This window comes from Clupea harengus, chromosome 18 (genome assembly GCF_900700415.2).
Source record: "Clupea harengus chromosome 18, Ch_v2.0.2, whole genome shotgun sequence".
Classification (NCBI taxonomy): domain Eukaryota; kingdom Metazoa; phylum Chordata; class Actinopteri; order Clupeiformes; family Clupeidae; genus Clupea; species Clupea harengus.
The window spans coordinates 861657-887083 of NC_045169.1; the positions used below are offsets into that span (position 1 = coordinate 861657).

General features: G+C 41.6%; 1 protein-coding gene across 3 annotated transcripts; it reads left to right on the forward strand.

Annotated features, from left to right (window-relative positions):
- Positions 1 to 1965: 1965 nt before the first annotated feature.
- phka1a (phosphorylase kinase, alpha 1a (muscle)) lies at positions 1966 to 24905 on the forward strand. Of its 3 annotated transcripts, XM_031584774.2 has the most exons (34): positions 1966 to 2395; positions 2714 to 2846; positions 4882 to 5040; positions 5962 to 6009; positions 6339 to 6507; positions 6709 to 6791; positions 8883 to 8963; positions 10324 to 10422; positions 10644 to 10790; positions 11258 to 11311; positions 11424 to 11546; positions 12226 to 12321; positions 12407 to 12514; positions 12687 to 12765; positions 13260 to 13394; positions 13941 to 14050; positions 15610 to 15754; positions 15909 to 15987; positions 16088 to 16260; positions 19563 to 19733; positions 19884 to 19969; positions 20060 to 20205; positions 20313 to 20466; positions 20601 to 20680; positions 21151 to 21229; positions 21797 to 21926; positions 22120 to 22221; positions 22726 to 22841; positions 22979 to 23017; positions 23410 to 23454; positions 23587 to 23748; positions 23851 to 23904; positions 24069 to 24269; positions 24361 to 24905. In XM_031584774.2, exons 2-34 carry the CDS (start codon positions 2769 to 2771, stop codon positions 24532 to 24534), a joined length of 3705 nt encoding a protein of 1234 aa, XP_031440634.1. In that variant the 5' UTR covers positions 1966 to 2395; positions 2714 to 2768; the 3' UTR covers positions 24535 to 24905. The 3 variants fall into 3 exon arrangements, with proteins under 3 accessions (XP_031440634.1, XP_031440636.1, XP_031440635.1); XM_031584776.1 differs by having other exon boundaries at positions 1966 to 2846; positions 16088 to 16158; XM_031584775.1 differs by lacking the exon at positions 22979 to 23017 and having other exon boundaries at positions 1967 to 2846.
- Positions 24906 to 25427: the final 522 nt, after the last annotated feature.

Consider the following 25427-nt stretch of genomic DNA (forward strand, 5'->3'; position numbering starts at 1 on the left):
TCAGATCAGCATGGGTGTTATTTTATTATTGGACTCCAGTCATACAACATGTAAATCTCCATTATGGTCTGTCAGTCTCTGTGCTCTGAAGAACGTGACCTTGAGGCTAAAGTCCACATTCTTCATTGCATAGTCATCTGGCTGAAGTGGCAGAGTGGGGCAGCCAAGCATGTACTTGACTAACTGGAAAGCCATCTTCTGAGACTAATCTATCAGCCACCCTGGCATGGGACTGAATAGCAGAAATGCTAACTGAGAAGACGGAATGTTGTTGTTTCCTCAAGGTCCTACGGCATGAAATAAACAGATTGACCGTCCCTTTGGGAACTGCAGCAAACTCCCACAAGACATTTTCCAAACTCCTACAAACTTTTGCAAGCTGTTCGAAGATACTGGATGAATTGGAAATCCTGACAGACTTGAGACATTCTCATAGTTCTGGAATGGTGGGGCAGCTCAACTGTTTATCTTGTGTATTTAAACGGCTCGTTCTAAACTGGTTAGTTTGCCCCAGTTCCCTGGACATCGACAGTGGCAAAGCTAATAGATTCTTCCTGTAAAGGCATTCATGCACAAAGCAATGCTGATATCAGTTATTCTGAGCATTTGGTGAAATACTGGACATCATATACAATTTCATTTCATTAGGGTGTGCATCGGTGCATGATCATTCCTTTTGGGTGATCCTACCAGAACAGATGTTCCAATGTATGCATGCACATTGACATATAAATACAAACACAAGCTTAAAGAGGCAGTAAAGATGCAAATAGGCACAATTGAAAAGGGTAGATGGACAAATAGAACGTAGAGAGGAGTCTAGCGTTCATTATTGGTACTTTCTGTCAGAGGAAAGAAACTGCAATCTGTTTCTGATCATCAGAGGGAACGACTTTGCATTTGCAGTTTTGATACAGCTTTGAGCATGCGGTCTCATCTCAGTTTTCTGGACACGGACGGGTATGAGCGTGCAGAGGAACAATGGATTCAAAAACATTATTCTTACCCTTCATCTACGTATAATTCCCAGCTGCCATCATCCTGACCACACAGTAACTGGATCATTGACCAGCTCAAAAGCAAACTGGCAAACTTGGCATCAAAATGTCCAAGGTTTATGACAATAAATGTAGTTTGATAAGTTTAAAGGAGTAAGAAGTATTGCATTAGGCTTTACAACTAATCTTTGTGCTCTTATCAAAATAACTAAGTAAATCTTGTTTTGCTGCCAAAATTCGTATTAAACCAGAAATGCTTCATGACTGGAAAAATTGGTATATCCATATTGGCGATTGACTGATACTATTTTGTATTGGCTACTTACATTATGACTTCCGTTAGTCTTGTGACATGAACTTCACATGTGACTGCACAGGTTATTGCATTATATTTCATTTACATTTAGTCATTTAGCAGACGCTTTTGTCCAAAGTGACGTACAAGGGAGAGAACAGTCAAGCTAAGAGCAATAAAAAGCATGGTGTAACAATAAATATTACTTTACATGAGATGTATGTACTACGGAATTTTAAAAGGAGCACACTAAAATATTCTGCCCATTGTGTGTAGAATGTACCCAATGTATAGCTCTACAGGTGTGTCATCCTGAAGTCCTCTCACTCTATCTTTGTTCTATGGCCATACTATTTAACCTAGTGAAGGCTTTGACATAAATAGATATCCTTTATCCCCAGTAATGGAACTTGAAGATAAGTCTATGCGCCGTGAGAAAAGCTCTAGGAGAGTGTGGAATGTACTCCTTGATATTGATGTGTTTTTTTACCATTTGCATTGATCTACTGTTCTTAAATGTCTGACTCGGATACACAGTAGGCCTTCCTCTTGGTTTTACACATTACCTGTGGCCTATGTTGTTGCTACGCCCTCTTGCGGGGAACACTTGAAGTTACAAAACAACATTGCACTTTGTGATAATTGTTGTGCAGCGAGGAACACGCAAACTCCCAAAAAGCTCTTTTGCATTATTGTCAGTGGCTAGAACCTATTTCCAGGTGGGCACTGTTTTTTTTTTCCTTTTAGTTGTTTTATCTAATTTATCAACGGTTCCTTATAAGCTAGTCTGTGAGGTCGCCCAGTTCCCTTCGAACCCCACAAACGGCGAACGTTTACATTTTAAGACGCAATCCTTTCCTTGTAGTTTATAACCAAGCGAACAGGAGTTTTGGCCTCCCGAGTTAATGTCACTGGAGATGTCAAACGATCCAAGAACACGTGTGCCTATGACCTTAAAGGAGAGCGGGACGTCTGTCGTCCTTGCAGGCACATACAACAACGTCAAGATTAAAAAATAGTTGACCGTGTCTTGTTTACATTTAACTCTATAGATCATCGGATGTGCTGCTTATTTTCAGTTTCAGCAACTTTGAAGCTACAGGTTGGCAGATAAGACGAAATTGGACTGACTTTATTAATTTCAGTTGACTGTGCTTTTTTGTGCTTGTTTGTTTTGCTTCCTAGTAGCCTATCCTACTAGGTTACAGCTAATGTGACGCTTTCAGTTTAAAAGTTTTGAAAGAATTTACGCGCAATGGCTTTTGGATTAGATTGATTTATTGTTTGGGCATTGAGCGCTATTAAGCTGTTAGCAGCGTAATTTAAGATTTGTTAAACTAAACTAAACTCTTCTGTTGCCGAAATTGGTTATTAAAAGCTGAATTAGCTTCGCTAACATGGCACTCCTAACTATTTGAAGCATTGGTGGAACTGGAAAACTTGCGGTAATCATAGAGGTCTGACACACGGACACAATGAGAAGTCGCAGTAACTCCGGAGTGAAACTTGACAACTATGCCCGAATGGTTCAGCAAACCATCCTCTGTCTCCAGGTAAGGAATTTGTAGATCTCAGATTTTGCCGTTAATACAATGCCTTGAACTCTTGAACTTGAACGTGTTCTTTAAAGTATAAAATAGGCAAACATGCATGTTTGTAAAGTGGTTGTTGACAAACTCATGTGTGTTGAGTCGAATTAGCATTTTTTCCAGTTTTAGAAGGCGTAGTGAATGCCACACAAGTACATACGGCACAATGACGAATGGGATGGGAATTAACAAATTGATGAGACAGTTGAGTTGGTAATGAATTGTTGGGGTGTAGCCTAATTACCTCCACTCTACGCCATTTACCATACTGGTTGATAATATTTTGAACAAAGGTTGAAATGAGCCTAAATGGTTCATTTATTTCTGAAGCATTATTACAAAAGTAAGTAGTTCTATAGCCCTAGTGCTTTTGCAGTACTCACACACTGCCAGCTGTTTTTTGCCATTCAATTGTAGTTACAGGGAAACCAAAATGCAAGAGGATGCCCCCTTGCTCATACTGCTGGCATAGGATGTTATCTGTAATGGGATAGGGATGATGTCCAGCCCCTTTGGTGCACATGGTTAAGTTTTGGCTTCGATAAGTGTGCCATAGTTACACCTGTTACATAAAGCATTGCATGTTTTAGCCTAGATTTCAATGTGACCTGCAGTAGTTTAGTTCATGACAACGAATTTGTGATGATCGAAATAGGGGTTAGTTTAATGTTTTACATTTAGACAATAGTGTGCATAAAGCACTGAAATGTTTTCAAAAATACGATTTAATCACTGAAACACAAAAGAATGGATAAAAAAAAAAAATGCTCCCATTGAATAGCTAACCTAACTTTTGAAGATAAGTAAGATATAGCGATATAATTTGACAACATTTAATCATCTGTAAAAGAGATGAATGGTTATGAGGACTGTGTCATGAAACATGTGATATTACAGTTAAATAATAATAATGCAGCATCTTAACTGATTATTTCATTTCATTGCAGAGTGACTAATGCATTTGCATAGTTCAATTCTGAAGAAACTGACATCTAATGAAATGATGTGTGATTGCATTCCCTTGTACGTTGCTTTGGACAAAAGCGTCTGCTAAATGACTAAATGTAAATGTAATGTAAATGCATTTTTTCCTCTTTCAAAAGAACTTAGTTTAACACCAAAATGTTGAGCTCAGGAGGGGGCTGGCATTCATTGTGATGACTCTCTGGGAAGTAGCACGCTTTGTTTAGGAACTATTTCGTGGGTCTGGTTTCTGTACGTCATAAGGGACCTTGGCTGGCTAAAGCCAGGGCGATTTCTGTTTAGCTCAGGGAATATTATTTGGAAATGCAGGGCTTGGACAGATTTATGTTCCTAGAAATCAGTCATCTGCAGGGATTGTTTTAAGTGTTTACAAAGAGGACATGCCTTCACTTGAACTACAACAAAGTTAACATGGCTGCTGTCGAACAAGGTTAGAAAAGATGCTGCAAGTGGATGTATTTTGTCGGAATTTAATGGGAAAGTTGTGAAAAACCAAGTAAGAATTTGCAGAGGTCTTTAGGACTGCCTTATCTCCCTAAACTACTGGGTTGAGAAAGTATTGTCCTGCTCTCATGTTTTTTTGTAATACGAACTATTAGCGGATATGATCTCTTTCAAGAACATTCTGGTCAATGTGGATTATCAATGCTAGTCAGATTGGAATGCTATGGGACAGTTATGGACCACAGTGAAAGTGGAGAATGTTGGAAGAGCAGAACCAGGTTCCTAGCAATCATGTGCCAACTTGAACGGCTGCTCTGTTGTGTGCTGTTTAGCTCCCCTCCTCTTGAAGCTTACTCATGAGCTTTGCCAAGCGTGTTCTTTGCAGACAATACAAATGTATTTGAGAGAAACAGTCACCAGAGATTTTTGGACTATAATGTAGTTTGCCTTCATGGCAATTACCTTTTAAGAACACAAAGTGTGTCTTATTTGTCACATATAGGTTTCCATTAATGCCTGTGTACCCGTTATCTCAGCCTGATTCCATTGGTGTGTTTTCTGTTGTGATCAGGACCCAGTGACCGGGCTACTGCCAGCCAGTGGAGACCAGCCAGACTCCTGGGTACGGGATAATGTCTATAGCATCGTGTCTGTGTGGGGTCTCAGCCTGGCCTACCGCAAGAATGCTGACCGCGATGAGGACAAAGCCAAGGCCTATGAGCTGGAACAGGTGAGTACACAGTGTGGGGGCAGACAACTCAACAGCTGCCAGCTCTCCTTCTAAAACTACAGAGCAAATGTTTTAGGAATGTCAAAATATTGTATTATGCTTTTCCCAAACCTAAACCGCTCAGACAAGGTAAAATCAGATAAAAAAAAGCGATGTTCGGTCAGTGAAATGATGAGTTATTTACATTGCATTATTGCATGCACTTCACGATCCTCTCAGTTCAGAGTGACTGTAAGTGACTACTGCTGAACAATCACACTTCACATTTTCTCAGTGAGATACATCTCTCCTTAGAAACTGTTGTCTGTTGTTTTTGCACTGGTTCAAGACTAGCATTTTGACTGAACATGAGGCTATCTGTGAATGATTTGCCCTGCACAGCTCTAAAGCTCTTTTTTTCAGTCTTTAGGTGCTGACCACATGTATTGTTTTATGAAACATGGCCTAATATGTAGAGACTCGAAGACATTAGCTCAATACGCATTGAATAATTAGAGCCCAAATCATATATTCAGAATGGGAGGGTTGGCAATGCATGGTATGTATGAAGGTGTTTTGTATGGCAGTATTGTAAGTGTTTTGTATGGCAGTATTGTAAGTGTTTTGTATGGCTGTATTGTAAGGCTTTTGTATAGGTGTGTGTAAGTGTTTTAGCTCTGGTTGGGCTGGGTTGTGTGGGCCTCAGGAGTCTGGTTACTCATCCTAATGAGGGTGAAGAGTACAGGGAAAGGGCAAAGTTGAGCTGGCTGTGTTTGGTTTCCTTCAGTGTCTGGTAAAGGTCTCTCTCTGTGCCCGTGACCTTATATTAAAAGCAAGTCAAAAGGGCAGTGATGCCTTATATCATTTAGGATACTCTCTTCTTTGACAACTGAAACAATGTGTGTGTTTTATTTTTCATCAATAATCTTCTTCTCTTTCTAGAGTGTGGTGAAGCTCATGAGGGGGGTACTGCAGTGTATCATGAGGCAGGTGAGGTGACTCTTCATCTTCGTCTTCCTCTCTCTGTGGGCCTTTCTGTGTCGATACCCGTGTGGAGATCAGACCATTGACTCTTCGTCTTCCTCTCTCTGTGTGCGTTTCTGTGTCATCACCCGTGTGGAGATCAGACCATTGACTCTTCGTCTTCCTCTCTCTCTCTGTGCCTTTCTGTGTCATTACTCGTGTGGAGATCAGACCATTGACTCTTCGTCTTCCTCTCTCTCTCTGTGCCTTTCTGTGTCATCACCCGTGTGGAGATCAGACCATTGTTTTTGTATGCTACCTTTTTTAGCTGCCATTTTGCATCTTTGTCATCTTAGCTGGATAAAGTGGAGAAGTTCAAATACAGCAAGAGCACAAAGGACTGCCTGCATGCCAAGTACAACACCCAGACGTGTGCCACGGTGGTGGGGGATAATGAGTGGGGTCACCTCCAGGTGGACGCCACCTCCCTCTTCCTGCTCTATCTGGCCCAGATGACTGCCGCAGGTATGTTGGATATCATGGGTAGCTAATGCTAATGTTACTTATATTTGTAGTATATGTTGTTTTTCTTCCTCTAGAAATGTGAATTTACCGTTTGTCATACTACTTTGAAGATTCAACGATACAAAACGTCAGTGCTTAAACACAAACACGTCTAGATAATACATTTGTCAGTTTATTTTTCCTTTCTACTGTGTTTCACAGGACTCCATATTGTTTACACGCAAGATGAGGTGGATGTAGTCCAGAATCTAATGTTCTACATTGAATCCGCATACAAAGTGGCAGTGAGTAGAAACACGAGTTCATTTCACACACACAATCAGGGACATTTCTTTGTCCTGTAACCTAATTCTGGAAACCTTTTAAACATCTACTCAAGGTAGAGGTTATTGATTTAGGGAGATATTACATATGATCCTTTCGTTCCTGTTCTTGAAAACTGATGACTGATTTGTTATCAACACAACAAGCCTATGAGCTGTAATTTAAAACAGGATTAGGCCATGTGTTTTTATAGGGGTAGTGACCCTGTATAGGGATGTGTTCCAACTATTGCCACTCCAGTCCTTATAGGCCCTGCCTACAGTCTCCATGTAATGGTAGCCAGCTGGTGGAGAGACAGTGAATAAAACTCAATACCATAACAGATGTACTCGTGACTGATGGGGCTAATGACTAGCCTCATGGGTTTCAGTCTCCCATGTTACAGAGAGCGGGTGGGAGTCCAGTTGAAAGTAGTGTCAAGTGTTAGGATCATCACAAATATAGGCTCATCTCAAGGGTCCAGGCCATCCTCTCCTCGCCTTATGGGAAAGGTCAATGAGCGTAGCGGTAGACAGGGGCTACCTGTTGCTAGCACTAAGCGATATGCACTCTCCTTTATACCCAAGCAATAAGACAGCAACAACTACTAATCTATGTTGCACTCAATGATGTCAATTTCCACCATATTGGATTTTCTGCCATTTTGGAGTTGTTTTGAGATGTATACACTAAACTTGGTGGGCTGACTTAAGACCCTACCCAAAGGGATTCATGAAATAATTGCCCCATTTGACCACTCGGGGTGCTATAATAAGAAATTACTTTTCATATCTTTGGTCTAAAATCATGATTGTTATGTGAAGTCATGCCTTTTTGATCTTGAGGTCTGGACATGTTGCCATTTCCTATTCTGTGATAATATTCAACGGCGAAGTCGCAAAACAGGAAGCTAGGCTATTTCTCAGTAAGGCTTTTATGTACTGTATCTCCACCAAACTTGGTGAAATCTCTCAAGACCCTGCCCTGAGGAAGGCCATCAGCAATTACTCAAATTGACCACTTGGGGCGCTATAATAAAAGTAATTAGTCATTACTCTTCATGTCTTTGGTCTTAAACCATGAATGTTATTTCAAGTCAGTCCTTTTGTGGTCCTGACACCATAGACATATATACATGTATATATACATGTATATATGTCTATGCCTGACACCATGTTGACATTTCCTGTTCTGAAATCGTTTTTGACGGCAAAGCCACCAAACAGGAAATGTTGCCATCTTTGGTAAATTGCGATAAACCTTCCAACCATGCCCTTGACATGATGGCTTTAACTATGCCCTGCTGGACTGTTCGCTCACCCCCCTCATCTCGGCCTGGAGCTATATTTACCTTCCTCTTTCTTTTATAGTCATGATTCAAACGTTTCATTGTTGCATGCAATAAAGGGAGAGGAAGCATTGTTTGTAGTTTCCATTTTAATGGATGAAATAAACTTGACTCGGATTGATTTTCAGACTGATCATATGTGATATGTATCTTATTTTATAGAGCTTATCTGATGTATATTGACTTTGTATATCTTCATGTTATGGTGAATTACATGTTGATGTTAAGTCATCTTACATGCAAACGCTACATGTGGTGACCCTTTTAGTGGCATGTCATAGAAAACAATTTTTGTCGTATTAGGAATGTTTATCTGAAGATATCTGCCTTACCATCAGGTATTTGCTATTCAGGACATTTTAAGGTAATCAGCTGGGAACTCGAGGTAAATCCACACCATGGCTGTTGTGGGCACCAATCCATTGTGAATTGTTTGAACATATTTAAATCAAATACCCAACTAAGGAGCTCCAGCATACTCAGTAACACTTCCATCAGAGTGTTTGGGCTGTGACTGCCTTACTACTGCTGCCAACACAGAGCCATACAGTGCCCTGTGCCATCTGGATACAATACAAATACATTTCCAACCAGATTTGTTAATGACGGATAAATAGTTATGTATCTTATTCTTCTTCGAGCTATGTGTTTAGTAACTCTGTCTGCAATGAAGGTTAAAAATAGTATGTTGGGATTAATGTAAAAATGTTTTATCTCCTAACAGGATTTTGGAATGTGGGAAAGAGGCGACAAGACCAACCAGGGCATCCCTGAGCTCAATGCTAGCTCCATTGGCATGGCCAAAGTAAGACCCACTGACTTCTCAGTACTTACTTCAAAGGCATGGTTATAGGAAACTGACTTCAGCACAGCTCAGTAGAGACGACTAACTTTACTGGTAAAACAGTGGCTCAGTGAATACACTGAACATGCTGTATTAATAAATGTATCTAAAAAGATAAGCTGAAGACCATGCATAATCTAGCCTCTGGTTTGGGCTGACCAAAGGCCATTAAACAACACATTTTGTACTTAGTACACAGATATTATCCACATTTAGTTTTACATGACCATGATTGAATCTAGGTTGGCTAATACTAAACCAAAGTGATTAAAAATACACTGCAGAAGTACACCAGCCTATCATCTTTACTGTCCCCACAGACTTTCAGTGTCTGCTTTGGGTCCAGGCTTCCACAGTCTATAAGATCCCTATAAAATACATCTGTTCAGTAGTCTTTATAATGGCAGCAATGCAAATATGGTATCATAACCATAAGTCTTCCTATTTAAGTAGTGTATGTCACGTAGCTCAGTGGTGTGCTTATGTGAAGATTTACACTGTATTTTGTAGTTAGTTTTTTAAACCGAAAGTTGACCCTATTTATGTATTATTTTGCCATTATGTTCTAATGATCATTGTAGGAATAGAAACTATATAAAACTATAGAATGGACACAAGCAACATCCCTCTGTTCTGTGCTTCATGACTATGGCTCTCACACAGCTAGGATGAATCTATTTGGTATCTTCTGCACAAAACAAGGGTTCATTTTATGCCCAATAAGTAAGACTTTATTAATAACCAATAAGCTATGAGCTTTAACATATACTTTTCATATGATGACTGACCAATTACATCAACATTGTAGTACACAGCGTAACTGTGTGAGAGCTAGCCAAGTGAGCTAGCGAGCTAGCATAGAGTGAATGACATTTGGATAGTCCTGATCACCCTGTCCCTGGTCCGTGCCCTTCCACTGAGCAGCTGGGAATGTCACTCCATGCTCTTGTGGAACACCCTTTGGGCTGACTGGCCTTATTTAACCTCAGGATGATTGCACTGGTGTACAGTTCTCAACCTGGCTGCTGTCAGGCATGTGTGAGCAGCAGCCAAACGCTATAAATTCAGTCTGGTCTGATCAGGGCCTTGCGTAGGCCTGAGCCAATGAGAGTAATGGTCCTTTGACGTTGCTCAACCAGCATGGAAAAAGTGTCTGTTTGTACTTTTATGGACAAATACCTCAAATACAATTTCCTATATGCAGCATGTTATATATGTGTAGGTGAGAACCCCTACAGTGCATATAGTATTTGTTGTGGGTTTGAGTTGTAAGGTAGGGAAATGAAACATGAAGCCCTGAATGGATCCTTTTTGGTGACAGGCTGCACTGGAGGCACTGGATGAGCTGAACCTGTTTGGAGCCAAAGGAGGCCCAGGGTCTGTTGTCCACGCATTATCAGATGACATTCAGCATTGCCAGGTAAGATAGCATATTCTATTCTATTCATATTCTAACCTCAACCCTAACCTTAAAAATGTCCCTGTGTTTTATATATATGTATGTATATGTATACCTTCCCATGATCCCAAACCAGTCTTTGATCTTCTCATGTGACCTAGCACAGCACCGCACAGCCAGAGGGTGCGTATGAAGATTAATGGGCCGTTTGGAAGCTAAATCATATTTTCTGTTCTTCCCAGTCCATCCTTAACTCCATGCTGCCCCGGGCCTCAACATCAAAAGAGGTGGATGCAGGTGTTCTGTCCATCATCTCGTATCCTGCTTTTGCAGTGGAAGACATGAACATAGTCAATCTCACCAAAGAGGAGATCATATCCAAGCTGCAGGTCTGTGGTCTGTAAACCACCTAGATCACGGGTTTTCAACTGGTTTTGTCCCAGATTCTGACCAGAAAGTAATTTGCGGCCCACTGATGTGCATGTTTGTAACCGCCGCCGCCACGCCCCCTCCCCCTGCACAGATATTCTGCCTATAACACTTAAATATGTGCAGTTATAAGGGTAGATCACTAACCGCCGTCACCACGCCCCCTCCCCCCGCGCACATATTCCGCGTAATCTGGAAATGTGTTGATATATCAAAGCGAATTTATAAAAATTTAAAAATTCAATTGTGAACTGATCAACATGTCGCGGACCCCCTGCAATGCCGTCGCGGACCATCAGGGGGCCACGGACCCCCGGTTGAAAACCCCTGACCTAGATTTAAGTAAACAGCCTTTTGGACAGAACCCCATGTCTAATTCTCTTCTCTCTCTCTCTCTCTCTCTCTCTCTCTCTCTCTCTCTCCACAGGGACGCTATGGTTGTTGCAGATTCCTCAGAGATGGCCACAAAACCCCCAAAGAGGTGAGGGGTGTGAGGTTGGGAGGTTTGTAAAGTTCTCTTGTGAAGTGTGAACTGAAGTTCTTTTCCATTTGCAATCTCACACGCTTCTCACTTCATCTCCCCAACTCTGCAGGATCCAAACCGACTATATTATGAGTCTGCTGAGCTTAAGTTGTTTGAGAATATTGAGTGTGAGTGGCCTCTGTTCTGGACTTACCTTATCCTGGATGGCATTTTCATTAACAGCCCAGAACAGGTTGGTTTCGCAGAGTCATTCTTTGTCAACTCGTGTGTGTGTGTTCCTGTGTGTGTGTGTGTGTGTGTGTGTGTGTGTGTGTGTGTGGTGTGTGTGTGTCATTCATTTTCACTGTCCCTCATTCAGTCCCATTGAATGACATTTTCCTAAAGGCAGTGCTGCCTGTTGTACCTTTAACCTTCACATGAAGAGACAACATTTGACGTGGGTCATATATCATATGCCATTGCACTATGAAAGGGCAATCAAGGTGCCTGAGAGAATCACCTTGGACATACAGTAGCTCTGTGCTATTGGAGGCCAGACGGAATGGTCAAACAGACATTTAGACGGTGAAAGATTTTAAAGGGTTGGAACACATTTTGAGATGTGCCAGTCTCTTTCAGAAATCTGAATGTTTCACTGAAATGCTCTCAAAGTTAAGTTTAGTGCAAAATATCACAGACTATTTTAAAAGTTTTCCTTTTAAAATGGTCTCACCCTAATGTATTACCGCTGCGCTTTGCAGTGGCTGCTGTGTGTCACGCCATCTTAACATTTAGATTCATCTCAGCATTTGATATCAACGTTAACCATAATCATATCACTAAAGAAAACATGTCAAGGGTGACTATCCCCATGATTAGCATGAATAAGTGTGTATGTGCTAACGCTACTCTCTGGCCACTGGTCTTATCAGGTGCAGGAGTACAGGGAGGCTCTTGAGGGCATTCTTATTAAGCAGAAGGACGGGATGCGGCTGTTACCGGAACTCTACAGCGTCCCGGCAGATAAAGTAAGAGTGTGTTCTGGTCTTTAAGTGGCTGTTCCGTACCTGGTTGAACACATTTCTGAGTTGATGTAAACGTGTATTTGGCCAGGTGGATGAGGAGTATTTAAACCCCCACTCTGTGGAGAGGGTCCCCATGGGGAAATGTCCCCTGAAGTGGGGCCAGTCACTGTACATACTGGGGAACCTCCTGTCTGAGGTGAGAGATTACAGTTTGGTGTGTTTTATTTATTTGTTGTTGTTGTAGTATTTTAAAGTTCTCTTTGGTTGGAATATAAACAGTTTTGCCTTCATTTGTTCTGTGAAAATGAGCATGTAATATTCTTAATCTGTTAGTGTGAGTGCTAAACCAGCCTTTTGATTTTCCGTAGGGTTTTTTGGCTCCCGGAGAGATTGACCCATTAAACCGGCGCTTTTCCACCATCCCAAAGCCTGATGTAGTTGTGCAAGGTTTGGCCATCTGTTGGACTTTTTCCTAAAACTTGGATTAATCCTGGTGATATTTAGAATTCTTAAAATGACCTGGACATAATGTACAAGCCTACATAGCACAATTCTTCAATTTCATTGAAGTGGTTATGAATAAGAGGCCTTTCAATTTTGTTGTGAATATACAAACGTTTTGCAGCCCAGAGGTATTTGTGGGCCTGGAGTATGGAATAGGTTTAATGTGTGGAAAACATACCGGTAAAGGTAAGAGGCCATGTATGACAATAAATGGATGACTGACCAGAATTATGGTAAAACAATGCAAAAGGCCACAAATAACTTTATTAAAGACCAAATAGTTCTTTGTGAGGACTTCTAAAAAGTAATTAGTGTGAAGAAGTCTGTGGAACCCGTGATAAGTCCCATTGTAATGGTGCCATACAAATCGCAAATTAAATTGAATTGATGTTGGCTCTGCTTAAAGATTGGATCCTTTATATTTTCTGTGCTTCTAGTCTCCATTTTGGCCGAGACGGAGGAGATCAAGCAGCTGCTGATGAAGAATGGGATTGAGGTGGAGACGGTGGCAGACATCCACCCCATCCGGGTGCAGCCATCCCGAGTGCTCAGTCACATTTATGCCAGGCTGGGTAAGGTTGCTTCCCCCCAAAGCATTGGGAAGGCATGAAGACTATGCATTCCTTCAAGACTAGATAGGAACACACTGGAGAATCCATGAGGACCATTTCTGGAAGACTTTAGGGCAACAGCTCTGCCCTTTTGCCACTAGTCAGAGTTACTTTTGATTCAACCTTTGGCAGAAACGCAATGCTAATCAATGCTATTTGAGTAGAATACTTTCCAGCATTCTGACCAGTCAAAGCTTATCAATTAAATATAGCAGGATGTCTGAAATGCCAATAAGGCCATTGATAATCACACTGCCCTTTACATTATGCAATACCACTTCATTATTTACTGTGAGATCACTGCCTAACAGCATTCACAATTGACGGCAAATTTTTAGAAATGTCTCAATTTAGGAAATTCAGAGATTGTCAACAGGGAGGCTCTCGGTGAAAAAGGCGGCATGCATAATGTGATTATATTTTCTTCTGAATATTCTCGTTCATTCTCTGAATATACTACTGGTATCAGACTGCTCTTGTCAGTGCTCCGTGTTGCTTCCTCTGTAGGGCGAAACCACCGTCTGGGCCTGACGGGAAGACCGTATCGCAGGATTGGGGTGCTGGGAACCTCCAAACTGTACATCGTCCGAAACACCATCTTTACCTTCACTCCTCAGGTACACAATAGCATGAAAACAGGAAGAGTGGAAACTGAACTTCATGCTACACCATGATACTCACGCAGAACATTTACAAGCTTTGTCTTGGTGACCAATATTTCAGTTTTACATATAATGGAATACCTTAAGTCCACTTTAAAGATGAATAGTTGATGTTGTGAAAAAGGCCCCAAAACTGCACTGCCTTGAATAGTCCCATTCCAGTAATTTGTCCATCATTTCTGTTTGAATATGGCAACGTAAACTGGAAACTTTGAAGCCCTTTCTGAAGGGTTCGGTAGAAAGAATGCATAATATTCACTTTATAGGCTTGTTCTGGAGTTGTACATTTTTGACATTTTGTCAAACTTAAAGTAAATAGACTAGAATTTATGAATTACAATGGACTGTCACAAAGGAGGACTGGAACACTTTTAGTGTGATTGCGTAATTGCTCTTCTTTTTGGCACCGCCTCTGCTCCTAGCACTTCCAACTCTGGCACGTCCATACTGATCGCATGTAGTGCTCTTGTAAAATGAGTACATACTGATCGCATGTAGTGCTCTTGTAAAATGAGTACATACTGATCCCATGTAGTGCTCTTGTAAAATGAGTACATACTGATCTCCTTTAGTGCTCTTGTAAAATGAGTACATACTGATCCCATGTAGTGCTCTTGTAAAATGAGTACATACTGATCTCCTTTAGTGCTCTTGTAAAATGAGTACATACTGATCCCATGTAGTGCTCTTGTAAAATGAGTACATACTGATCCCATGTAGTGCTCTTGTAAAATGAGTACATACTGATCCCATGTAGTGCTCTTGTAAAATGAGTACAATGCCCCCTGTTGTTCTTTTGTTATTGTTGTTTTTCATCCCTCACCAAATGAACGGTGGAACATTCGCCTTGTTGGTACTTGTTTCTAATACCACAGATAGGTGGAGAGTTTTTAGGTGAAGACTCATTATTAATTCTACAATCTTTAATCTTGATTTGCAACTCCTTCAGCCTATTGTGTTTCTCGCTCTGCCAGCTGTAGGCTACAGTAGGTAGATAGTGATGGTAATTGCTATTCTGGGGTGAGCAGGAAAAGGAGCCATCCAAACATATCTCTGCTCATTTGCAATATTTTTCAAATAAATTATTTAAGTTACCACTGTTTTGCTCGTGTTAATTCAAAGTAAACGATAAGTAGCATTAGCCACTCAACTAGCTTCAGCTAACGGGGTAGCATAACTAAGCCATTAGCAACATAGGACAGTTAGGGGCAACGTTAATGTTTACTCAGCTGTATTTAGTAAATAAATGAAGAAACCACTAACACTGTGGATTAATTACAGCCTACTGTCCAGCTAGTTTTGCTTGTGTAAATGCAAAGTGACAAGGTAAGCTACGATAACAAACCACTCGTTAACTAGTTAGCAGAGATATTAAGGAACAGCTGACATTAGCTATCTACAACAACTTTCTATGGGCCAGGTGTTAGCCTTTCTTGTAGCCAATGACATGAATCTGGCTACCCTTTACAAATATATATATCTCACCATTCTTACAACTCCCTCTCTCCTTGCAGTTTATTGACCACCAGCAGTTCTACCTTGCCTTGGACAACAGGATGAATGTGGATATGCTCCGTACTGACCTATCCTACTTGTCATCACGCTGGAGGATGACTGGTCGACCCACAGTCACTCTCCCTATCTCTCAGACTATGCTCAGTGAGTTCATATAGGTTTGCTCCTTACTTGAATTTTTTCATTACATATAATTGATATAATCTATCAATTAAATGTCAGTTTGACCCATAAATATGGTTGTCTTCCCCTGATGCTGTTATGAGAGTCATATTTTATCTTGCTCTCGCATATTTAGCTGAAGACCGCACGGAGCTAGATCCAGCTGTCCTTGCAACACTTAAGAAACTTCAGGATGGGTATTATGGGGGAGCGAGGTGAGGATCAGTGTGTTTCTCTCTGTGTTTTTGGACATTTCTGTCGTAAAGATGGCACACTTATCTCACCCATGTCCCTCCACACTCCTCCCACTGCTAGAGTACAGACGGGGAAGTTGTCAGAGTTCATGACCACTTCCTGTTTTGCCCATTTGAGCTTCATGGACAGTGGTAAGACGCAGGGCGGCGGCATGTCCTGGGATGAAGAGGAGGATGAGGAGGATGACAGTAGCTGCTTTGACGAGCCTGTGCATGATTTCGACTTTGATGATGGTAAGGGTGGGGTCACCATTCATTTGGTCAGGCAGTAGCATCAGCCTCTGGTAAAGGCCCATTAAGGCACTGTTTGTTTGAAATAAACCAACAACAACAAAAAAAGCTGGTGCTACTGACTTCAGTCTTCAGGTAACAGGTTATTAGAATTAGTTAGACAGTGTCATGCCATTCCACAATTATCTGCGCTGTACAGAACTCTGTTACAGAACTTTGAAGTGTCACTTTAACTTCTAATGATTAATGTGACTTCAAAAGAAACTCCCACCGCACTGGCTAACTCTCATCTTATATGCTAAGTTAATCACTGATCTTCTCTTATCCCTGACCCTTGTAATCATCAAGTACTGATTACCCCTACCATCATTGGGGCTGCTATGGAACAGCCTGACTGCATCTTTTGTGTGGTATTGTCCCACTTCATTGCATATTATCCTCTTGGACAGCATTTTGGCAAAGTGAATGGGATTGTGGCAAAATAGATTGAAAGAATCAAAAGACATACTGAACAGAGCTTGTTGCTTTTATAGTTTTAGTGTGTATGTAAGGTAGGGCTGAACAATTTGGGGAAATAATCTAATTGCGGTTTTTTCCCCCCCAATATTGCGATTGCGATTTAATATGCGATTTTTTTTATTTTTTTTATTTTATCCTAATTTTTTTCCCAACAAATCGTAATGAATGATTTCAATATGACCAACACAATATTAGATACATTTAGTGTAAAAATATTATTTCCCACAATTTACATTTGTATTTAACTGCTCATTACAGAATCAAGAACAACAAATCGGTGGCTTTGCCACTGTGCATTTAAGTAATTTAAACAAAGTCATTCTAAGAATAAACACAAGGCATGCACTTTTTAAACACTGTGTGCAAAATGATATATATTTTTTTTAGATCACGTTTTTAATCGTGAACGTAGCGGTTAGAAAATCGCGTTCTATCATATCACGATTTAAATCGCAAATGCAATTAATCGTTCAGCCCTAATGTAGGGGCAAAGTGCATGGCACATACATTAGTCTGTGAAAAGCATGTGTGTACCGCAGTGGCAGCTGGTGGTTAAAACAGTGTATGAAGCATAACATTGTGAACCCGGGAGGTCGGGTGTCTGGGGACATGCTCTCCCGGATAAAAAAAACAAGATGTTACACTGTGATTTCTGCTGAATTTAGGGGGAAATAAATTGATAAATTGAGACTTCAAAATTATGAGACTAACTGTTAACATGAGACTTAAAAGACTTACTGTTAACAGATTCACAGTATCACATATTCAGGTATTCAAGCTTCACATGAGCTATCCTAATTCTATTGATAATTGTCAAATGGCTGTAGAAAATACTGACGTTTTCACCTAGGCCAAATGTGTTAATTTATGTCCCTGTTTGAATTTACTCATAATAATCACATTTCTTACCAATTGAAGTTATTCAATAAAAAACATAAACAAAAACTAAAGCACAGGGAGAGGCCAAAATAACAATAAGTAACAGAGACGAGCTTTGAATGGTAGCTAAAAGTCCTCCATCTCTACATCTACGACATTAAATACTGACTGACACATCACAGAGCCCCTGAAAGTGCTGTTGAATCCAGGGGGTCATGATTTGGAGGGTTAGCTTAAGCCAGTTAGCATCCAAATTGACGGTAGACATCTGGTCCCATGGGTGCTCACTCCCGGCACCATACATGCGAAAAGCCAATTAGGCACCACATAACATATGACAACAGGCACAACAAAATAGCGTTGGGGATGGAATGACGGAATATCAATCACAGCTAGCAAGATAACATCAGCAATCACAGCTGACAAATAATGTTAGCTAGCACACTAACAGACACACAAAACAAACAATTTGCTAACGTACACAAACAAAAACATGACTGACTACCGCTGTCTCTTGGAAACATACCAAATGATATATTCTGACATGGCCTAGCATTTTTAAATGAACTGCAGCCCTGTCGTGATCTTTGTACTTACCCACTTGTCCTCTGGTGCTTCTAAAGATCAGACACGATCAGCAATCGATTAGCTCCTGAAGGCTCCCTGTTAGCCATTGATGGCTCTGGTACCACTTTAACGTTTTCTGGAAGCAGACACTGTCGAAATCTGGCGTATATTGTTGTAATCTCTCTCCGCATGGAATAACCGAGTTTATAACTGAAGTGCTTACAGGGACCCACAGAATGTGGTGATGGTGATCAAAAACTGTCATTTGTCAGACTTGAGGTCAATCATCTTTACATGAACGCTCAAGGATGCACACTGATTCAAAACCTAGGACAAAATGTCAGTTGACCAGTAACAGAAATGGTTTACACTCCATGAACATCCATTAAAGTGCTTCATACCAATAACAAGCGTTTCATGTCATTTGAAATTTGGCCGGTGAGGGCCACTGTTTGTACAGCTTACTTTGTCAGTTTGTCTATGCAATGTGCAGCAAGACAGGCAAGTAATCAATCATTAGATGTAATAGACACATGCAGTTTGAATCCATGTGTGTATTTGTGCACTTTTGTGAACGCTTTAAGCATCGCTTCTTCTGCTTTAATGCACGGGCCGCCTGCCTTGGGGGTTCCGTTTTAGAAGAATAAACATGGAGTATTCCATTCTTCCAAAAATGAAAAGAACGTCTTCACCGTTATATTGAAAGACTTCTTGGTTTTACCTCCCTCCCTTTCTCTCTCTCTCTCTCTCTCCCTCCCTTTCTCTCTCTCTCTCTCCCTTTCTCTCTCTCTCTCTCTCTCTCCCTTTCTCTCTCTCTCTCTCTCTCTCTCCCTTTCTCTCTCTCTCTCTCTCTCTCCCTTTCTCTCTCTCTCTCTCTCTCCCTTTCTCTCTCTCTCTCTCTCTCTCCTTTCTCTCTCTCTCTCTCTTCTCTCTCTCTCTCTCCCTTTCTCTCTCTCTCTCTCTCTCTCTCCCTTTCTCTCTCTCTCTCTCTCTCTCTCTCTCTCCCTCTCTCTCTCTCTCTCCCTTTCTCTCTCTCTCTCTCTCTCCCTTTCTCTCTCTCTCTCTCTCTCTCTCCCTTTCTCTCTCTCTCTCTCCCTTTCTCTCTCTCTCTCTCTCTCTCTCTCTCTCTCCCTTTATCGCTCTCTCTCTCTTTCTCTCTCTCTCTCTCTCTCTCTCCCTTTCTCTCTCTCTCCCTTTCTCTCTCTCTCTCTCTCTCTCCCTCCCTTTCTCTCTTTCTCTCTCTCTCTCTCTCCCTCTCTCTCTCTTTCTCTCTCTCTCCCTCTCTCTCTCCCTTTCTCTCTCTCTCTCTCTCTCTCTCTCTCTTGATGTCTCTTGCTCAGAGACCGATGACCTGGCTCAGTATCTAGACCAGCTCTTGGCTACTTCAGTTCCCCGACAAGGACTCATAATGAGCGCGAACAGGAGTGGTCTCAGCCGTTTCAAAGCAGCTGCTACTAGGACAGTTGAGATGGTGTCGCTTATGCGGAAAGCACGAGATCTCCAGATTCACAGTGAGCTGTGTTACTTGTTTAATCCTTTTTCTGAGATGTCCACCATTTTACATTCAGTAAACATGATTTGATTGAGTAGTGTTACAGTTACCACATTGTTTTAAAAATAGAAATGTAACTTCTAAAATGTGTATTTTCCTCTTACTCCAGATGTTCAGATGTACCTGCCCACTAAGCTGTTCCACTCCCCTCAGCCTGCCCTGCACCTTAGAAATGCTACTTCTCTGACGAGTCAGGTCTGTGTTGATATGCATTGATGATAATATATTCATATTGATAATATATATGCCTTGCTCTTGTGACCTTTATTCTGTTCCTATCTTCAGGGCCCAGAGTTCCTAGTGACCTCAGAGTGTAACCTTCCCAGAGACGCCAGCGGTGGCATTGACTATGATGCTCTGGCCCGGCTCCTCCCAGAAACCCACAACCTACAAGACCAGGCAGACATTTTGCATATTCTCTTTAAAGACAAGTCAGTATCACCTCTTGGTGTCGCTCTCAAAATGCCTTCCACTCACACAAATGTATTCTATGGCTTATGTGTCTGTCCCTGCTCACGCCACTGTCCACTGCCTCCAGAGGGATCGAGTGGGACACGCAGCTGCGTGGGAGAGGAACGACGGTGCGGCAGCTGCTCGTGGAGCTTTATGAGCAGGCCGGTGCCCTGCGTCAGTGGGGCCTCATCCGAATGATATCTGGAATGCTCCGGAAGAAAGTGGAAGAGCTTGACTGGGTTAGAAGCAGACTGGCTTTATTCATAGTTATAAATGAACAGTATGAATGTTTGCTACCATACAATTTCATGTCTAATTTATGAAACTCACAGGAGATGAAAGACTTTCTTTTTTGTTTGCTATCCATGGACAGGCCTGTTCTGATCTGCTATCGCATCAGAAACACCTGACTGTGGGCTTACCCCCGGAGCCCAGGGAGAAGACCATCTCTGCGTGAGTCCACCGCGTCCCAGAGCATCCACAAGCGTCCCATCTTCCACAACAAATACCTTTTAGCAGACATTTTCACCTCACTCAGACTTCACAATAACATATACAAGTTTTAACAAAATTGGAGTGGGTAGACAATAGGCTAAATATGCTATTTGGAATGTATTGTATTGGTCATTTTGTTGTTAAAATAGTTCAAATGATATCCCATTTTAATGTATGCCAACTTGAGCCAAACCAAAAAGTAACACCAATTTGCTCTAAGGCCTTTTGTATTCCTTGATTTATAAGAGAGGAGTGCCATCATTCATCAGAAACATGCTCATACTTACACATCTCACTACCACTTGGCATATCAAATGCTGTAAATATTATTAACATGCAGAACAGATCAATTGATAAGTCATACATAAGGAACATCTACGTGTAGATATCAAGGTGCAAACGAGGCTGTATCCTCTGCATCTCCGCAGGCCCATGCCTCCAGACGAGCTGGTCAAGCTGATTGATCAGGCCAGTGAGAACAATATCACCATTGCCATTCTCACTCAGGTGAAGATCATGTTCTTATGGGAAGGGTTGGGAAGATTCATTTAGAAATGTGATAGGTTACAGGTTACTAGTTACCCTGTTTATAATGTAATACGTAATTTAACTATTTGAATTACTTAATCAAAGTAATGCAACCTATTTCATTTGATTACTTTCAATGACTTTTTGATTGGCGGACGAGAGGCGGTGCAAATTCAAACTAGAGAACCAAGTCAAAACAATGCTCAAAATTCGAGTGCATACTGCCAATGAAAGGATGGAAACAGAATCCAAGTTATATTCTACATATAATCTTTTAAAGCTTTTTACATCAAATAAATAATATATTTGGATGTAACCCCTTCGAATCACCAACATTTTGATTAACAAATGTCAATTCATTACATATTTCTTTATCAGTAACTGTAAAGAATTTCAATAATATTTATTTTGTAATATAATTACGTTACTCTGATACATGTAACTAGTTTCTTCCCCAGCCCTGATTATGGGTCCGAGCTAGTGACTAAGTGACAACGTATCAACACATGATCAGCATCTCTGTGTGTCTGTGTGCTTCTAACACAGGAAATCATGGTGTACCTGGCCATGACCATCCGAACCCAGCCCGGCCTCTTCAGTGAAATGTTCCGTCTCCGTATCGGTCTCATCATCCAGGTCATGGCCACTGAGCTGGCCCAGTCCCTCAACTGCTCTGGTACCCCCCCACCCCTGGCTTCATGTAGTTGATGAAGGAAGCAGAATCCTCCGACACCTGAGGAGTTGAATACACTTGTGTGTCAGTACATGTGTAGAATGGGATCCTCTGTGTGTGTGTGTGTGTGTGTGTGTGTGTGTGTGTGTGTGTGTGTGTGTGTGTGTGTGTGTGTGTGTGTGTGTGTGTTCCTTAGGTGAGGAGGCCACTGACAGTCTGATGAGTCTGAGTCCCTCTGAACTGAAGAACCTGCTTCATCACATTCTGAGTGGGAAAGAGTTCGGCGTGCAGAAGAGTGGTGAGTGTGATGTGTGTGTGTGTGTACAAGAGTGGTGAGTGTGATGTGTGTGTGTGTGTGTGTGTGTGTGTACATGCAGTAGTGTGAAGAGTGGTGTGTGTGATGTGTGTGTGTGTGTGTGTACATGCAGTAGTGGTCAGAGTGGTGAGTGTGATTTATGTGTGTGTGTACAAGAGTGGTGAGTGTGATGTGTGTGTGTGTGTGTGTACATGCAGTAGTGTGAAGAGTGGTGAGTGTGATTTATGTGTGTGTGTACAAGAGTGGTGAGTGTGATTTATGTGTGTGTGCACATATAGTAGTGTGAAAAGTGGTGAGTGTGATTTATGTGTGTGTGTACATGCAGCAGGACTCTAATCATTTTTTCACTTTCATGATGAAGCTTTTGTGGTATGGGAGCAAAATCATTTATGTTCTCATTGTCAGGATATTGTAAAGTAAATCATTTATTTTGCTCGTGTGTGTGTGTGTGTGTGTGTGGTCATTTTTGTTCTTTTGATTTTTCAGTTCGCTCTGTAGACACAGGTGTCAGTCCTGCCATTTCAATCCAGGAAGTTGGCAATGTGGGAGCAACCAAGAGTGAGAGGGCGGGCATCAGCAAACTCAAAAGTGACATCAAAATGGTACGGAACCTTCCTCCATATGATGAGATCAACTTCCCTATGTTGGAAAACAAATATGGTCATCGGGCAGAAGAAGACATTGAATAATATTTCAAATGTTACAGAAAGAAATAAGTATGATTTTATTTCTCTTGTAGTTGGAGGAACACAGTTTTTCATGGTGGGACCAGAGAAAGGTGACTCTTGGGTCTGATCAAGGCCAGTCTTACCTGGCTGGACCCGTGTAGCTATGCTAGTGCTAATTCTCCAGGCCTTTAATGCAGCACAGGGGGGTTAAATGATGATGGCAGTTATGATGATGGATCCTAATTGCACCCAGGGAGCAAACCCATTTCTCATCACTGAAGGCGCACAATTGGCAAAAGCATGCTGAGTCTATAAGGGTCGTAAATCTGCCAGGGTCATAAATCACTGGTGCTGACTGGACACAAGGGGGTGATTTAGAGTGTAATTTCAAATGATTTGTTCAGAAAATCACTGGCGTTCCCTTTTAAATATAGGATATTTTCTGAAATAAAACCTGATCATATTTCCATTTTCTTTCTCCCTTTGTCTCTCTCACTCACAGAACCAACATACTCACACTGTGGACGTTGAGCACCTAGGTGTCGGGGTAAGAGGAACCTCTAGAAACCCATTAATGCCACTTCCCACAGCACTGGAGTTTAGTTGCATAGACATGCATGTTACTGGAAACAGATCACCTTTTTATCTTGACTTTCTTTATGCACTACTTGTTTTGCAGAGGGGCCGGTTTCCATCCATTGAGTCATTTGATGGGGCCGCAATAGTCCCGTCAGTAAAGGACAGTCGTCAGGGCCAGTGGCTGCGCAGGAGGAGGCTGGATGGAGCACTCAACAGAGTCCCTGTGGGCTTCTACAAGAAGGTCTGGAGGATCCTTCAGAAGGTGAGTAAGATGGCATAATGCTCCTTCGAAGAGAGCACCAGTGATAGGACATGAACCTTGAACATGAATCAATGGTGATCACTCTCTTTGCTTCGTCCTCAGTGCCATGGGCTCTCCATCGAGGGCTTTGTGCTTCCATCATCAACCACAAGAGAGGTACACCATCAAATACAACACAACACAACGCCCCAATACATGGCTTTACAATACACACCATGTTCCCTGTTGCACGGTTGTAAATCTTGTCTCAAGTATCCTTGTCTCATTGCCTGCATGTCTTCCATCATCCTCCTCCTCCTCCTCCTCCTCCATGTCCTAAGATGACCCCGGGGGAGATCAAGTTTGCAGTGCACGTGGAGACGGTGTTGAACCGGGTACCCATGCCTGAATATCGGCAGCTGCTGGTGGAGGGGATTCTGGTGCTCACCATGCTCGCAGATGTGGACATTGATAGCATCGGCAGCATCATCCACGTGGAGAAAATAGTTCACATTGCTAACGACATGTTCTATAAAGATCAGGTGTGTGTGTGGACTCAAATATTTCTTCATCAACTAACATTTCTCAAGATTAGGAATATTTTTTTGACTGACATTTTTTTTGGCTCTACAGAAGGACCTGGGTGCTGAGGAGAGTATGCTGGAGAGAGACCAATCCACAGGCATCTGCAGGCTCCTGTATGACAGCGCCCCTAGTGGATGCTTTGGCACCATGACATACCTTACCAAGGCAGTGGCCATTTACGTCCAGGACTTCCTGCCAAGTGGCTCCTGTGCCCTACAGTAATTCTCATGATGCTCTTAGGGGGATGGACAGATGATTAGCAAGATGTTGAGGTTGCCGTTATGGTTGTTTGACACCGCTGTTGAATGAATTAGTCTGAACAAATGTATGTGTGCAGCATCAGTGAAACGGACTATTTAAACTCTCAGTATCTAAGCCACTATAGGTCATGTCTTGTCCACATCCTCACATTATGTTTACATGATTACCTGGCCTGTTGGCTGTGGCCAGTTACCATGCGGCGCACTGGTGGGAACTAGTGGTTTGAGGTATCCTTTTTGTTCGTTGTTTGAGGTCAGATGGAATCTCGTGTAGGTTTTTTTTTCTTTTTGAAAAGTGCAATTTGGGAATCGGGGGGGGGGGGGGGGGGGAAATCAGAGAAAAGAAACTAACAGAATACAGACACAAACAAGGTCAAGCTGATGTTAGTAAAAAAAATTACAAATATTCATTATTTATTTGTATTGAATTTAATTTGTATTAATTTGTATTTAATTTCATGGTGTAAGGCTGATTTATGGCCCCAGTATACAGCAGCATGTCACTATTCAGCATGGTTCATTACGTGGCAGCTCAGATAACTGGGCACACTAGTAACTTATTTATTTAATGAATTGTTAGTGTAGTGCAGAGACAATGAATTAGAGAATCAGTCAATCATGCTCCTTTCAGCACTGAAAATAGCATTTTCTGTTTCCTCTACCTCTTTACAACAGTAGTGTAAAGAAGATCTTTTGCTGTGTTTGTTATGTGCATAATAAAGGACAATCACCTTATAATTATGGTTTTCATTGTGTAATAGTTGATGTAATAGTTTAATATATATAATGCTTAATTTCTCCACAGCTTGAATTCTTGACTAGTTGGCCTATTTAACACATATAGTACATCTCCAA